The following is a 15,240-nucleotide window of genomic DNA, read 5'->3' on the forward strand; positions in this document are numbered from 1 at the left end:
CTCTAGGGCCTCCACCTGTGCCCTCAACCTCTGCCTTAATCAGACACGCGTTCTAAGTGTGGAGCAGACCCCCACCACCTCTGTACTGCACAGCCAGGGCTCTCTGCAATCAGGCAGTCTTAAAATTGATATGTCTTGGAGATTGCAGTCATACAGCTGAAGAGTTGTGGACAGTTCTCCAGGCTCAGTTTGATCAATGGCTGTCTCCGCTGAACCTACATGCAGGGAAGGTGTTAAGGGTGCAAGCTTGGTGGCGGCCCTATGGCAAGGAAAGCCCACACACGTGCCTTGCATGGCTCATGTCCTCAACTTGGTGGTACAGCGTATTCTCCACCACAATTCTGGCCTGGGTGAACTGCTCAAGAAGGCACGTAAGCTGTGTGCTCATTTCTGCCGTTCACACCCCTCTCCTCATCGACTTGCAGTGGAATTCCACTCTGCACGTTGGAGCGACTGTGGCAGCAGCAACAAGCCCTGACGCAGTATGTCATGTCATATAGCCTGGGCCAACGCGGTATGGACCTGGCGCATGTCACATTTACAGAGTGCGCACAGATTAAGGACTTCTGCATCCTTCTGCACAGTTTCAAAATGGCTACTGAGATAGTTATCACTGATGCCGCCATCGTCAGCAACACTATTCCGTCATCTATATGCTGGAGAAGACATTGAATAGCCTGCGGGAAGAGATGGTGGTCCCAGAAGAAGAGGAGGAAGCAGAGGAGGATGCAGAAGGGATAATACTGTCTCTACGTTCAAGACTGTCGCCACACAGGTGGGTGCCAAGGGAGGGTGGATTACTGTGATCGAGGGGGGCTAGTGATAACAGACAAGCTGTTATGGAAGGTGCAAGATCCGAGGAACAAATGGAGGAGAAAGAGGTGATGGGCGAGCAACTGTAAGATGAAAAGGATAATACTCCCCTCTCTGTTATCCGTGATTGGCGGGATGGGACGGAGGAAACGAGCCTCATTGTTACCCAGCCACCAACAAAGCATGGGCTTGGACCTCATGGTAGAGCCCGACATATGAGCGCCTTCTTGCTGCACTATCTGCAACATGATCCCCGTATAGTTATGATTAGGAATAATGCTGACTACTGGGTTGCCACTTTCTTAGATCCACGTTATAAAACCAAATTTTGCCAGACGATCCCCGCCCTAGAAAGGGAACAGGGAATGCTGGAGTATTGAAACACGCTTTTACACAACCTTAAGAGAGCTTTTCCCTAAGACAGCAGTGAAGCACACCATTCGAATCGCGGTTGTAGACTTCCCACCTCCGAACCGTCAATTCTTCAACGCCAAAATATTATCAGCAGCAGCAGTGGTGGAAGTAGAAGAAGCAATTTCTGTGAGTCCTTTGAAACTTTTTTAGGCCAACGCATGGCGTGGGTTACTTGCTTATGTATTTTGGCCAAAATATTAACTAATACCTCTCATATTTTTTATATGTGTTTTTTGCACTTTATTTTTCAGGGTGCAGTTGGGCCCATTCAGTCTTGTAAACTGTGGTGTCTGTTCACATGGGATGCATTTGGATGGCACTAGGCAGCCCGCCTGATCTAATAGTATGGGCGTAACTAATAGGCTGTTAGCCTGGATGCTGTGCATTACCATTGTGTGAACAGCGCCGCATACAAGTCTTCATTGTGCATTAATATACCAAGCATCCGTCCCTCCATACATTGGTAGGTCGTGAGCGGTTGTCTCATCGGTATTCTTGCACCTGTGTTGCCCCCATCTTAACTATATGGGCCCACTCACCCTGACAGTGCATTTGTTGGGAGGCCTGGGCAGGTCAGCATCTCTGCCTTTTTGCTGTTTTTGAACATTTGACATTTACCTGAATTTTTATATCTACACATGATTTACACAAATTATATTTTCTAGTCTTAACTCTATACTATTTAACATTAGAAGCTGTGTATTTTTGTAATTATTTGTACGTATACATGATTGATTACCACTTCCGTCTCTGTAAAAACAATCCCCTTTAACCCCTTTCTGACATCGGGTGTAAACGTACACTGATGTCGGACTCCCTCCTTTTGATGTGGGCTCTGGCACTGAGCCTACATCTTTTCTCGCACATGATGGGCCAGAAATCCCGCACATTGGTGACCCTATCACGTGATCGCGGGTCACTGATAGGTTGACATGACAACCAGAGGTCTCCAGCAGACCTCTATGGTTGTCACTGCCGTATCCTACCGTATGAGTGCTGCCCAGTGGTTGGCGCTCATAGCAAGTGAGCAACTCTGCTACATGCAGGTGATCTGATCATTGCTTGTATGTGGCAGAGCCTATCGGGTTATAGCATCTTCTAGCCTCCCATTGAGACTATTGAAGCATGCCTGTGGAAACATGGGGTGGTCAGCGGGCGCCCCAGTCAGCTGGCTGAAACGACATGGATCAGGGATCGTCCCATCGAATGCTCTCCCTTTAACATGGGCATAACGCTACTCAGACAACACACAGTGAGGGTAAAACAGTGTGGCAATGCTTTATTGAACCACAAAACAGGCAGATAACACATAGAACAGTCCCAGCAAAATACCCAACAGAGTGCACATTACAGAGTCTCACCCTTCCGCTGATTCGCTCCCAGGATCGCTACCCCACCTGTGGCACGCACAGAGAGGAGGTAATGACGTGTAGGAAGATGACAATCCATTCAGTCCATACAAGGTAAAAGGCCAGTTGATCCGAGGATCACAACCTGGCTTCTCCAAATGTATCCATGGTTCAGCGATGGTCAATGGAAGAGATCTGTGTTCTTCCAACCGAGGCTGAAAACCCCTAGGTTGTTTCCTGTAGAATGATAGATCCGTGTCCCTCGTGATGTAAAAACTATATGAAGTATATAGTTTGAAGTTTGGGATCTGCCAATATGTGGCTAGCTTTCTGACGGTTTCGGATAATATGATAAATGATTTTAGTTTTATTTTGTCTAGTCTCGCTTGAATATAGATCACTATTAAATAGTCTCCTGATGAGTCGCCTTTGATGAGGACAATGAAACCCGTAGAAATAAGAGGCTTGGAGAGTGAGTGTGTATATGTCACCTCACCCTATATACTGAACTGTGGGCTTTATGTTTTTTCTATTAGTCACCTTCTGACTAACCTTCAGGCAGTGAATTATGGGTATAGTTTTACATTTGGAATTAATAAAGATTAGTTCTATCCTTTTGTCAGCAAACATGAGGAATGACAAGAGACAACCCATTTAAAAAGATTCAATTTTGGTTAAAACTTTTCCAACATTAAGAAAATGAAAAGGCTTCTCCCCTGTGTGTCTGCTCTGATGTCTAACAAGAAGCGCTTTCTGGTTAAAATATTTCCCACATTCTAAACAGGAAAAAGACTTCTCCCCGTGTGAGTTCTCTGGTGAGGTGGCTCAGTAGTTAGCACTGCAGCCTTGAAGCACTGTAGTCCAGGGTTCAACTCCCACGAAGGACAACATCTGCAAGGAGTTTGTATGTTCTCCCCGTGTTTGTGTGGGTTTCCTCCAATATTCCTAAGACATACTGATAGGGTATTTACATTGTGAGCCCAATTGGGGACAGCTATGATACTGTGTGCAAACTGTAAAGGGCTGCGGAATATGTTAGCACTAAATAAAAGAAAGGTTATTATTATTAATAAGATTCCATTTCTGGTTAAAACATTTCACACATTATGAACAGGAGAAAGGCTTCTCCCCTGTGTGAGATCTCTGATGGTGATCAAGATTTATTTTCCATTTAACATGAAAGCGGTTTCTCCCCTGTGTAAGTTATTTGGTGTGGAACAAGACTCCCTTTCTGTTTAAAACATTTTCCACATTCTGAACATGAAAAAGGTTTCTCCCCTGTGTGAGTTCTCTGATGAGTAACAAAATGGGATTTACTTGCAAAATGTTTCCCACATTCTGAACAGGAAAAAAGCTTCTCCCCTGTGTGAGTTCTCTGGTGCTTAACACAATCTGATTTATTGCAAAAACATTTCCCACATTCTGAACAGGAAAAAGGCTTCTCCCCTGTGTGAGTTCTCTGATGAGTAACAAAATGTGATTTCTGATTAAAACATTTCCCACATTCTGAACATGAAAAAGGCTTCTCCCCTGTGTGAGTTCTCTGGTGAGTAACAAAATGTGATTTATGTGCAAAACATTTCCCACATTCTGAACAGGAAAAAGGCTTCTCCCCTGTGTGTGTTCTCTGGTGAGTAACAAGCTCTGATTTCTGTTTAAAACTTTTCCCACATTCTGAACATGAAAAAGGCTTCTCCCCTGTGTGAGTTCTCTGGTGAGTAACAAAATGTGATTTATGTGCAAAACATTTCCCACATTCTGAACAGGAAAAAGGCTTCTCCCCTGTGTGAGTTCTTTGGTGTCTAACAAAATGTGATTTCTCGTTAAAACATTTCCCACATTCTGAACAGGAAAAAGGCTTCTCTCCTGTGTGAGTTCTTTGGTGAGTAACAAAACGTGATTTCCATGTAAAACATATCCCACATTCTGAACATGAAAATGGCTTCTTTGCTTTAGGAGCAGTTTGTTTTTTATTGCCTCTTTTGTGATTTTGATTTTCCTTAGTAGTTGGTAATGAATCAGAAGATGGGACCTGTTTCATAGGATCAGATGACAGATCTTTGCTGTGAATGGATGATGGTATATCTGGAGTAATGGCATTCACTTCAGTTGTATCTTGTAGGATCTCAAGATCATCAGATTGAAAAATTGAAGATGTCAGCTGTCCCTCTGATCTCCTGGTATAGTCATCTGCTAAGATAAAAAACAATTATTATTTATTAATAAAATATCTTTTAGTTTTGGATTTTTGAACACTTCTAATTAAACTGTCCATAAAAATTGTAAGCTATGTAAAAAAAATCTTTAATTTTTGAGAGAAAAAACAGCAGATAAGAACATGCAGCTGAAAGACAAACTAATCAAGGATACTAGATGTGGTAAAGAGGACCCAAGACAGGGTACTCAGAAGGAAGCTAAGAAAAAGGAAGCAAAACTTCTTTCCTGCATGCTGACCAACGCAAGAAGCCTGACCAATAAGATTGAAGATCTGGAGTTGGTAATGTATGAGGAAAAATACGACATAGTAGGAATAACTGAGACATGGTTAGACGACAGCTATGACTGGGCGGCTAACTTGCAAGGATATGATTTGTTTAGGAGGGATCGTAAAAAAAGGAAAGGGGGTGGAGTCTGTCTATATATATATATAAAGCCCACATTGAGAGAAGATATACAAGAGGGAAATGAAGAGGTGGAGTCTCTATGGGTGGAGATACAAGGAGGGAAAAGTAATAAAATCCTCATAGGGGTTTGTTATAAGCCACCAAATATAACAGAAACCACTGAGAATGTATTATTGAAACAGATAGACAAAGCAGCAAATCCCAATGAGGTGATTATTATGGGGGACTTCAACTACCCCGACATAAACTGGGAAACTGAAACCTGCGTATCTCAGAAAGGAAACCAATGTCTGTCAGTGACCAAGGATAATTCTCTGTCACCACTTGTGCAGGGCCCAACTAGAGGGACAGCCCTTCTGGACTTAATGTTAAGCAACAGGCCAGATAGAATAACAGAAGTCCGAGTCGATGGCACCTAGGGAACAGTGACCACAATATAATACAATTCCACTTGTCCTTCAGTAAGGTGCCCTGGAAGGGGGTTACGAAAATGCTGAATTTCAGGAAAGCAAAGTTTGATCAGCTTAGAGAGGACCTTCGCCGAATTGATTGGGGCAATGTCCTCAAAAATAGTAGCACAGAAAATAAATGGGAAATATTTAAATCAGTTTTACACCCCCACTGCGAGCTAGTCATACCGTGCAGAAATAAAAGGGCTAGGAACAGGAGAACACCAATGTGGCTAAATAAGGATGTAAAAAGGGCAATAAATAACAAGAACAAGGCATTTAGGAAGCTAAACAAGAAGGCAATGAAGAAGCATTAAAAAGTTATAGAGAAAAAAATAAAATGTGTAAAAAACAAATACATTTAGTAAAAATGGAAACTGAGAGACTCATTGCTAAGGAAAGTAAAACAAACCCCAAACTATTCTTTAATTATATAAACAGTAAAATGATTAAAATTGATGGTGTCGGCCCTTTAAAGAACAATGAGGGTGAAATCATAGAGAGCGATGTGGGAAAAGCAAATGTTTTAAATACTTTTTTCTCAACAGTTTTCACACAGGAAAAGGATTTGCCAGGGGAAATGCAGAGTGATAATGTAAACTCCCCATTAAGTATTACCTGCCTAACCCAGGAAGAAGTGCAGAACCGCCATAGTAAGATTAAAATTGACAAATCACCAGGCCCTGATGGCATTCACCCTCGGGTATTAAGGGAGTTAAGTAATGTGATAGACAGACCTCTATTCCTTATATTTAAAGACTCTATAGAAACAGGGTCTGTTCCTTTTGATTGGCGGCAAGCAAATGTGGTACCAATATTCAAAAAGGGGTGTAAAAGGGAACCTGGAAACTATAGGCCGGTAAGCTTAACATCTGTTGTAGGGAAAATTTTTGAAGTGTTTCTAAGGGATACCATTATGGAATATCTCAATGTTAATAAATGTTTAACTCCATATCAACATGGATTTATGAAGGATCGCTCCTGTCAAACTAACCTGATCAGCTTCTATGAGGATGTAAGCTCTCAAATGGACCCAGGAGAATCATTGGATGTCATTTATCTCGACTTCTCTAAAGCATGTGACACTGTCCCACATAAAAGATTGGTCAGTAAGATGAGAAAGCTCGGGCTAGGGGAAAATGTGTGTAGATGGGTAGGTAGCGGGCTTAGTGATAGAAAACAAAGAGTGGTTATTAATGGGGCACACTCAGATTGGGCCAGGGTTACTAGTGGGGTACCACAGGGGTCTGTATTGGGCCCCCCACTATGTAATATATTTATTAATGATCTAGTGGATGGCTTACACAGTAAAATATCAGTATTTGCAGATGATACAAAACTATGTAAGGTAGTTAACATAAAGGAGGACAGTTTGCAACTACAGACAGATTTGAGTAAATTGGAGAATTGGGCTGAAAAATGGCAAATGAGGTTTAACACAGATAAGTGTAAGGTTATGCACATGGGAAGGAGAAACAGATGCTACAATTACTTACTAAACGGGAAACTGCTGGGGAAATCAGACATGGAAAAAGACTTAGGCATCTTAGTCAATAAGAAGCTAAATTGGAGTGCCCAGTGTCAGGCAGCTGCCACCAAAGCAAATAGGGTCATGGGATGCATTAGAAGAGGTCTGGGGACACGAGATGAAAACATAATTCTCCCTCTGTACAAATCACTCGTCAGACCACACTTGGCGTATTGTGTGCAATTTTGGACGCCGGTGCTCAAGAAAGGCATTACTGAACTTGAAAGGGTTCAAAGGCGGGCTACTTAAACGATAAATGGAGTTTGTTCACTACAATACCCAGAAAGGTTATCAAAATTAGGTCTATTTACTCTAGAAAAGAGAAGACTTAGGGGAGACTTAATATATATGTACAAGTATATCAGAGGGCAATACAGAGATCTCTCCAATGAACTGTTTGTACCAATGACTGTGACAAGAACAAGGGGGCATTCTCTTCGTTTGGAGGAAAGACAATTTCGGCACCAGCATAGAAGAGGGTTCTTCACGGTAAGAGCAGTGAGGCTCTGGAATTCTCTTCCTGAGGAAGTGGTGATGGCCAACTCACTGAATGAATGTAAGAAAGGAATGGATGCTTTTCTTGTGAGTAACAGTATAGAAGGTTACGAATAAACAGAATATTATAGGTAGATGGTTGACCCAGCTTAGGGGAAGGAATTTTTTTCCCTATGGAGAAAATTGGCTTCTACTCTGTGGGTTTTGTGCCTTCCCCAGGATCAACAATGCAGAACAGCTGCACTAAAAATAGGCTGAACTAGATGGACATAAGGTCTTCCTTCAGCCTTCAAAACTATGTTACTATGTTATGTTACTATGTTACCAAGACAATGAGACTTTACAGTCTAATAGAAAACCTTGTTGGATGGACCAGTAGTGTGTGGTGTTCAACTGTTTGTTCATTCTGCCTCCCAAATATTGAATAAAAAGAAACCAATCAATGTTATGTAGGTGAAAATAATACCAATTCTCAACTCTCAAAAAACAAGTCCCCACTCAGGTCCATCACACTATCAGTGGCTAAAAGCCGGTTGAAAAGCTCCAGGGTTTCGATAAACCAATCCAGCAAAATCCGCTCTCACTTCGGAGTCTTGCAGTGTGCACAAACAACATTTAGGATCCCTGTATTTAGCAATATTATAGTGAGAAGAACCCACTTAATTTGCGGTGTGTGTCTCCTGGAGCACAATCTGGGCACTATGTGCTGGGTAATAACATGGCAAATGTGTAATTTTCACTCTCCAACATCCACTGTGTGTTAATTTCCGGAAAGTTGCTGTGGAGTCAAAATATTCACTCCTCCTACACACGTGGCCAAAATAGTTGGTACCCCTCGTTTTATGACAGATAAACCCACAATGGTCACAGAAATAACTTGAATCTGACAAAAGTAGTAATAAATCAAAAATCTATGAAAATTAGCAAATGAAAGTCAGACATTGCTTTTCAGCCATGCTTCCACAGAATTTAAAGTAAAACTCATGAAATAGACCTGGGCAGAAACGATGGTTCCTTAACTAAAATATTTTGTTGCACAACCTTTTGAGGCAATTACTGCAATCAAACGATTCCTGTAACTGTCTCTGAGACTCCTGCACCTCTCGACAGGTATTTTGGCCACTCCTCAAGAGCAACTGCTCCAGTTGTCTCGTGTTTGAAGGTTGTCTTTTCCAGATGACATGTTTCAGCTCTTTCCAAAGATGCTCAATAGGATTTAGGTCAGGGCTCATAGAAGGCCACTTCAGAATAGTCCAATGTTTTCCTCTCAGCCATTCTTGCATGTTTTTAGCTGTGTATTGTGTGTCATTATCCTGTTGCAAGACCCATGACCTGCGACTGATACCAAGCTTTCTGACATTGGGCAGCACATTTCTCTCTAGAATCCCTTGATAGTCTTGAGATTTCACTGTACCCTGCACAGATTCTAGACACCCTGTGCCAGATGCAGCAAAGCAGCCCCAGAACGTAACAGTAGGAACAGTGATTTTGTGATATGCCTCATTTCTCCATCTGAGAACATAGAGCTGATGTGCCTTGCCAGAACGTTCCATTTTTGTCTCATCTGTCCATAGGACATTCTCCCAGAAGCTTTGTGGCTTGTCAACATGTAGTTTGGCAAATTCCAGTCTGTTTTTTTATGATTATTTTCAATAATGGTGTCCTTCTTGGTCGTCTCCCATGAAGTCCACTTTGGCTCATACGACGGATGGTGTGATCTGACACTGATGTTCCTTGAGCTTCAAGTTCACCTTTAATCTGTTTACAAGTTTTTCTGGGCTATATTACCATTCATATTATCTGTCTCTTTGATTTGTCATCAGTTTTCCTCCTGCGGTCACGTCCAGGGAGGTTGGCTACAGTCCTATGGATATTAAATTTCTCAATAACATGTGCAACTGTAGTCACAAGAATATGAAGCTGCTTGGAGATGGTCTTATAACTTTTACCTGTAACATGTTTGTGTATAACTTTCTTTCTAATCTCCTGAGACAACTCTTTCCTTCGCTTCCTCTGGTCCATGTTGAGTGTGATACACACCATGTCACCAAACAGCACAGTGAGGATCTGTAGCCTCTATACAGGTCACTCACTGATTCCAAGACTGTAGACACCTGTGATGCAAATTAGTGAACACACCGTGATTTACACATTCTGTGGAAGCTTGATTGAAAAGCAATGTCTGACTTTCATTTTCATAGATTTTTTATTATTACTTTTGTCAGATTCAAGTTATTTCTGTGACCATTGTGGGTTTTTCTGTCATTAAACGAGGGGTAAGAACAATTTTGACCCCGTGTGTATAGTTTACAACCATCAGTGAATTAATTAATAACATGGAATCACTTTATGGGTATTTCGACTATTCTGGTTTTCTGTCATTTAGTTATATTAGAGCTTCTGCATATGGTGAGTCCAATCTCATCTGGGATCTGTTCCTGCTGTCCAGCTGGAGTAATCTGCTCCCTACTTCAGCCAACTGGAAAGTACCACACCCTACTAAAGCGCAAAGCACATGGCCGGAATCTGCCAGATACAGCGCTGTTCTCCTCTGGTTCAGTCCTCTGTGCTCAGCTTGCGGCTTGTGTATTTGTTTCCTGCTGTGACCGTGGCCCGTTTACTGACTACTCTTGTGTCTTCTGATTCTGTGTTCTGTCCTTCTGGTTCTGACCCAGCTACCTGACTATTCTTCTTGGCATCTAACACCACAGAGTAGCAGGTAACACCATGGTCCAAGCCTAGGGGTCCCAGTGTAAGTCCAGATCCATGTGAGGGTGTTAAAGGGCGATGAGCAAGTCAATCCTTGGGATATGGAAAGCAGAGAAGATAGCGCCAAGCATGTTCATGGTGGACATCTTTTGAGCTGCCAGGTGACCATGAACACTGCTCCCAATACATTGTGTCTGCAAACTATTCCAGCTAGATCTGCATTCATATAGCTAAATGGCGCTCCTTCCCTTCTGAACACTGCCATGTGCCCAGACAGTAGTGTACAACCGTATGTAGGGTATAGTGCGAAGCTGGAGAATAATTTGTAAGATCCATTTGTTTTCTATTATCCTTTGTGAATAATTTATCACCACAAAGTGACACACGTCAGATATTAATAATGGGGCCTGATTAAGAACACAAAACTGGCTGCAGGAAGAGGTTAAATCAGAGGATTTTGGACACTACTGTAATCAAACACTGTGACTATAGACAATAACATCTACTGAAATGATCAAACTCCACAGTCTCCATCAGTAATAAATGAGCAGCTAGTGGTGAAACCTCTCTGGGGTAATTAGAGTATGGGGCTCGGTGACGTCACAATCTAAACTATCGTAAGGGCCAATATTTTCTGTCAGATAAGATTCATGGAGAAATATTACACATTTATAGAGAACTGTGTATAATAGTGCAGAGCTGAGATGTCTTAAAGGAACCTGTCAGCAGGATTGTGCACAGTAACCTACAGACACTGTCAGGTCAGCGCCGATATACCGATTACAATGATACCTGGTGATGAAATCCGTCTTGTGGTTGTTGTGTAATCCGTATTTGTAGTTTTCAGTTAATGATATTCTCGTGCTCTGGGGCGGGGCTGTGGGCGGGGCTTTATGTGGTGCTCTGATTACATATTCCTCTGTATTGGCTTATGACAGGTTGCTGACCCCTCACTGACCTGCCCCCATTATTACATAATGCATATAATAGCATTGATATTATTATTGATAATGCCTATAATATTGTGGCTATTGTGAGGCTTAGAAAAAAAATTACATCCAGCAAAATGACACCAACGGCGCCTGCGCAGTAGCCTCTATCTCTTACTTATAGATACTACTGCGCAGGGCGCCGCCATAGCCGGTGACATTTTGCTGGATGTAATACAGATGAATATGTAATCAGAGCACCACATAAAGCACATATTTTTCTACAAGTGATTTTCTATCTTGTCAGCACATTCTACGTACGCTGTCATTTGGCTTTATAGTTACAGATCTGGGCAGGTAACGGTCAGCGTCTCCTAATGTGAAGGAGAGAATGGCTACTAAATCAATTATTAAACCTTATATAAGTCAGTTCAAATATGGTGTACCAAGATGGCGTCTGTGTCTTCAGACAACACCTTGGAAGGAATCCTTGGAATGCAGAAGCTGAGATACTGGATACCATATATGGAAGTGAAGCTGAAATGGACCTATCATAGACTGACACTGGCTACTCAGAAGATTGTGTGACACCCATTTCCTGTCTCTTTGTCTTGAGAATAAACTTCAGTTGTGTGCAAGCCTTTGCTGAGAAAGGAGTAGACATCTAACTCTGTGTTCGGTGTGACTCTTTAAGCGCGCACTTGGCCTATATTGGGTCAGTACAAGCAATCATATAGATCTTGCTTTAAGAGATCACCCTCACACTAATCCCAGGGGGTAGGTGGATCCTCCAGGTTGTAAGTTCTATAGAAAAGGGCTTTCAATGCCCAAAGTCATTTGAACAGTTTTGGGTGGAGGAGAATGTTGTGGTCTAGAGGCAAAATGGTGATCATGGTAATACGGCCGGACTACACCACCGATAAAGCAGCCACAGCCGGTGACTGAGAGGAATCTGTGACTTCTCTGCATTCAGTGGTTACTACTCACCTGGGTAGTCATATGTGGGAATCTCCTCTTTACACCACTCATCATCTCTCACATATGTCTCTGTAGTATTAATATGGGTCAGATCTTCACCCTGAAACAAATATTGTAAAAGTCACAGACAGATGGAGAAGTCCCATCTATGATCAGCTCTAATCCTGCCATCTCCACCGTTCTCATTACACAAGTATAAAACATATAATACTGGTGGATAAAACAAGACTGAGCACAAGACCTTCACAGCCGCCTACACATCATAGGGGAGATCTCCTGACACCTTCTCTCCATCTACCTGATGATCCTGAGGAGCACTGGGATCTTCTTGTTTACAGTCCTGTGGAAGAAGAGGACGGGGACATCTCTCTGGTGTTGTCCTCTTACTGGATAGATCTGGAGGAAACACATACAGGGACTGAATTCGTTCTCTACATACAGATAATTATAGGCCGTGTGTATTTAGTCCTGTCTATTACCTGGTGATGTGAGGGGCTGGGGAACCTCCATTATGACGTTCTTGTACAGATCTCTGTGTCCTTCTAAATACTCCCACTCCTCCATGGAGAAATAGACAGCGACATCCTGACACCTTAGAGGAACCTGACACATACAATGATACCGTCATCTCCCCGATCCCTTCATAGCGTTACTGTATAATGTCCCAGCATTCCCAGCAGTGTCACCTCTCCAGTCAGCAGCTCAATCATCTTGTAGATGAGTTCTAGGATCTTTTGGTCACTGACGTCCTTATGGATCAGTGGGTGAGGTGGAGGCCCCGTGATTGGGCTTAGGGGTCTTCCCCATCCCTCAGACACAGGGTCCTGACAGCGATCACTAGAGGTCTTCTTCACCACTGTGTAATCCTGGTTATGGAGAGACACATTAATAAATCTCACTACAGACATTCCCAGAGTCCTCACCTCTCCAGTTCTGTCCGTCTGTTATTCCCATAGATAAGAATGATGTAATGTGACGTCATCAGAATCTCTCACCTCTCCAGTGAGACGGAAGAGGACCTCTAGGGTGAGGTGTAACATCCTCTCCGCCATCTTGTCTCTGTCCATATCCATCTTTGATGGGTAAATCAGGAAAATTCTCTTTTGTAGAAGATCTTCACTGAGAGGATCCGATATTGTAGAGACCTGAATGAGAAGAAGATGATCCGATGTAACATCATAAGAATCCTGTGTAATAATACAATTACTGGAGATAATAAGGGAAACATATGAGGAGATTTATTATCTTACAGGGTTTAGTTTTCTTCCCTGACATCTACTAATAAAACCTATATATTTAGGCCACAGACAACAAGCAGTTTCCTCCTCGGAGTCGGCAGCTGAACACGTTCCTCATAGACTCATCTTCCATAACGCTAATTCTCGTCTCATTACCGACACTGGAATCGGCATTAGCAATACTGCAGGAGAGATTCATTACACGCGACATGAGAAATAACTCCTTCATGATGAGGACGACATCTTCATCTTCTACTGCGGCTCTAGAGACAGATTTGGCCAGAGTCGGTCACTGCCTCCATCCCCACCAGCCGTCTATATGAAGGTTTCCCGTCTTCCCCGCACTGGAATCTTCTATCATGTTAGATCTCAGCTCTGAGTCACACCCAGAAGTTTGAGGCTTTAAAAAAGATCTTTTGCTTCCACAATCAACGTGGACAGAAATGATCTGATCCCAAAGTCTCCATGTACAGTGATTTATGGGGTTTATTTCTGGCCTTAGGCTTTCCTATATTACAAGAAAAACTCCAGAAAAAGCCGATATTAAAATGTTTCTAAAGAAAAATTGGCTCCAACAGTTCTTGTAAGAAGAAAACAATATGCAAAAAGCAGAAGACACATTTTACAATAATTAACATGTTGAACATCTATTAAAAAGAAATTAAGCTTTTTGTGCCCCAGAACATAGATGTACTTTATTATACTCTATTATCCTGTACACAGTGGAATAGATAGAAATCACAGGTCCCACAGCAATAGCTGGAATTGGACTCTCCAACGTAAAGAAAAAAAATCTCTCTATCTTTATTGTAACGGCCGTCTGCGAATCTGGGCTGCAGTAGGAACAGCACCCCGAGTAACCCCAAGACCCTTAACCCCTATACAGGGATCTGGAATTGTAGCAAGACCCAGGGGGTAGCTGTTTGGTGGAGCAGTGGACCAGAGCAGGACAGCCACCAAGGGGTTAAAACTAAAACCCGTAATCGACGTCAGGAGGCAGGAGTCTGAGGCCGGAGGGCAGCAGAGGTGCAAAATCAGCAGGCAGAGGAAGAGTCAAAAATGTGGGCCAAGGTCAGTAAAACCAGAAGGGCAGCAAAGGTACAGAATCAGCAGGCAGCAGAAGGGTCAGAAATCCAAGCGATTGTCAGCGTCAAAATATCGGAAGAGAGGCAGAGGTAGAAAAAAGGCAGGCAATAGAATGGTCCGAAATCCAGGCTGAGGTCAGAGTTAACTATAGCAATTCACACAGTAACACGCAGGGGAACCAAGAATATATCCGGCGGCTTGAAGGACGAGTCCCAAGGTATTTGAGGGATCAGGTCATCCCTCACAGGATCCCGGACTGATGATGTAATTACGACCGCCCCCAGGACCAGGCCAGTTGGTGATGCAGTAAGCCCTACATGACTGACAGAGGGGCAGGGCCTGCGCCCACCAGATGCCTGCGCAGGAGCCTCTTCTCTGTCACCACCCTCACCCAGGGGTGAACCACGGTTCTTCCCAGTGGCCGAGGCAGGAACAGCCATCCCCGAGTCCGACGGCGAACCGACGGTCCGGCTCCTCCTAGTGGCCGAGACCGGAACATCAGGCCCCGGTCTGGCGGCGACGTATCAGTCCGGCGCCTCCTAGTGGCCGAGGCCGGACCAGCAGGCCCCGAATCTGGCGGCGACGTGAAATATATACACGGTTCAAAAAAATAAAGGGAACACTTAAA

The 15,240-nt window shown here is 43.1% G+C and overlaps 1 protein-coding gene across 1 annotated transcript; it reads right to left on the reverse strand.

Moving 5' to 3' along the window:
• Positions 1 to 2,491: 2,491 nt before the first annotated feature.
• LOC141082324 (uncharacterized) lies at positions 2,492 to 13,409 on the reverse strand. Its single transcript, XM_073566271.1, has 6 exons — positions 13,284 to 13,409; positions 12,975 to 13,154; positions 12,768 to 12,891; positions 12,587 to 12,684; positions 12,298 to 12,388; positions 2,492 to 4,766 (listed from the first exon to the last, which is right to left on the reverse strand). The coding sequence occupies exons 1-6, from the start codon at positions 13,359 to 13,361 to the stop codon at positions 3,748 to 3,750; spliced, it is 1,590 nt and encodes a 529-aa protein (XP_073422372.1). The 5' UTR covers positions 13,362 to 13,409; the 3' UTR covers positions 2,492 to 3,747.
• Positions 13,410 to 15,240: the final 1,831 nt, after the last annotated feature.

Source organism: Dendrobates tinctorius, unplaced genomic scaffold (genome assembly GCF_039654945.1).
Source record: "Dendrobates tinctorius isolate UK_male_01 unplaced genomic scaffold, ASM3965494v1 ptg000017l, whole genome shotgun sequence".
Taxonomy (NCBI): Eukaryota; Metazoa; Chordata; class Amphibia; order Anura; family Dendrobatidae; genus Dendrobates; species Dendrobates tinctorius.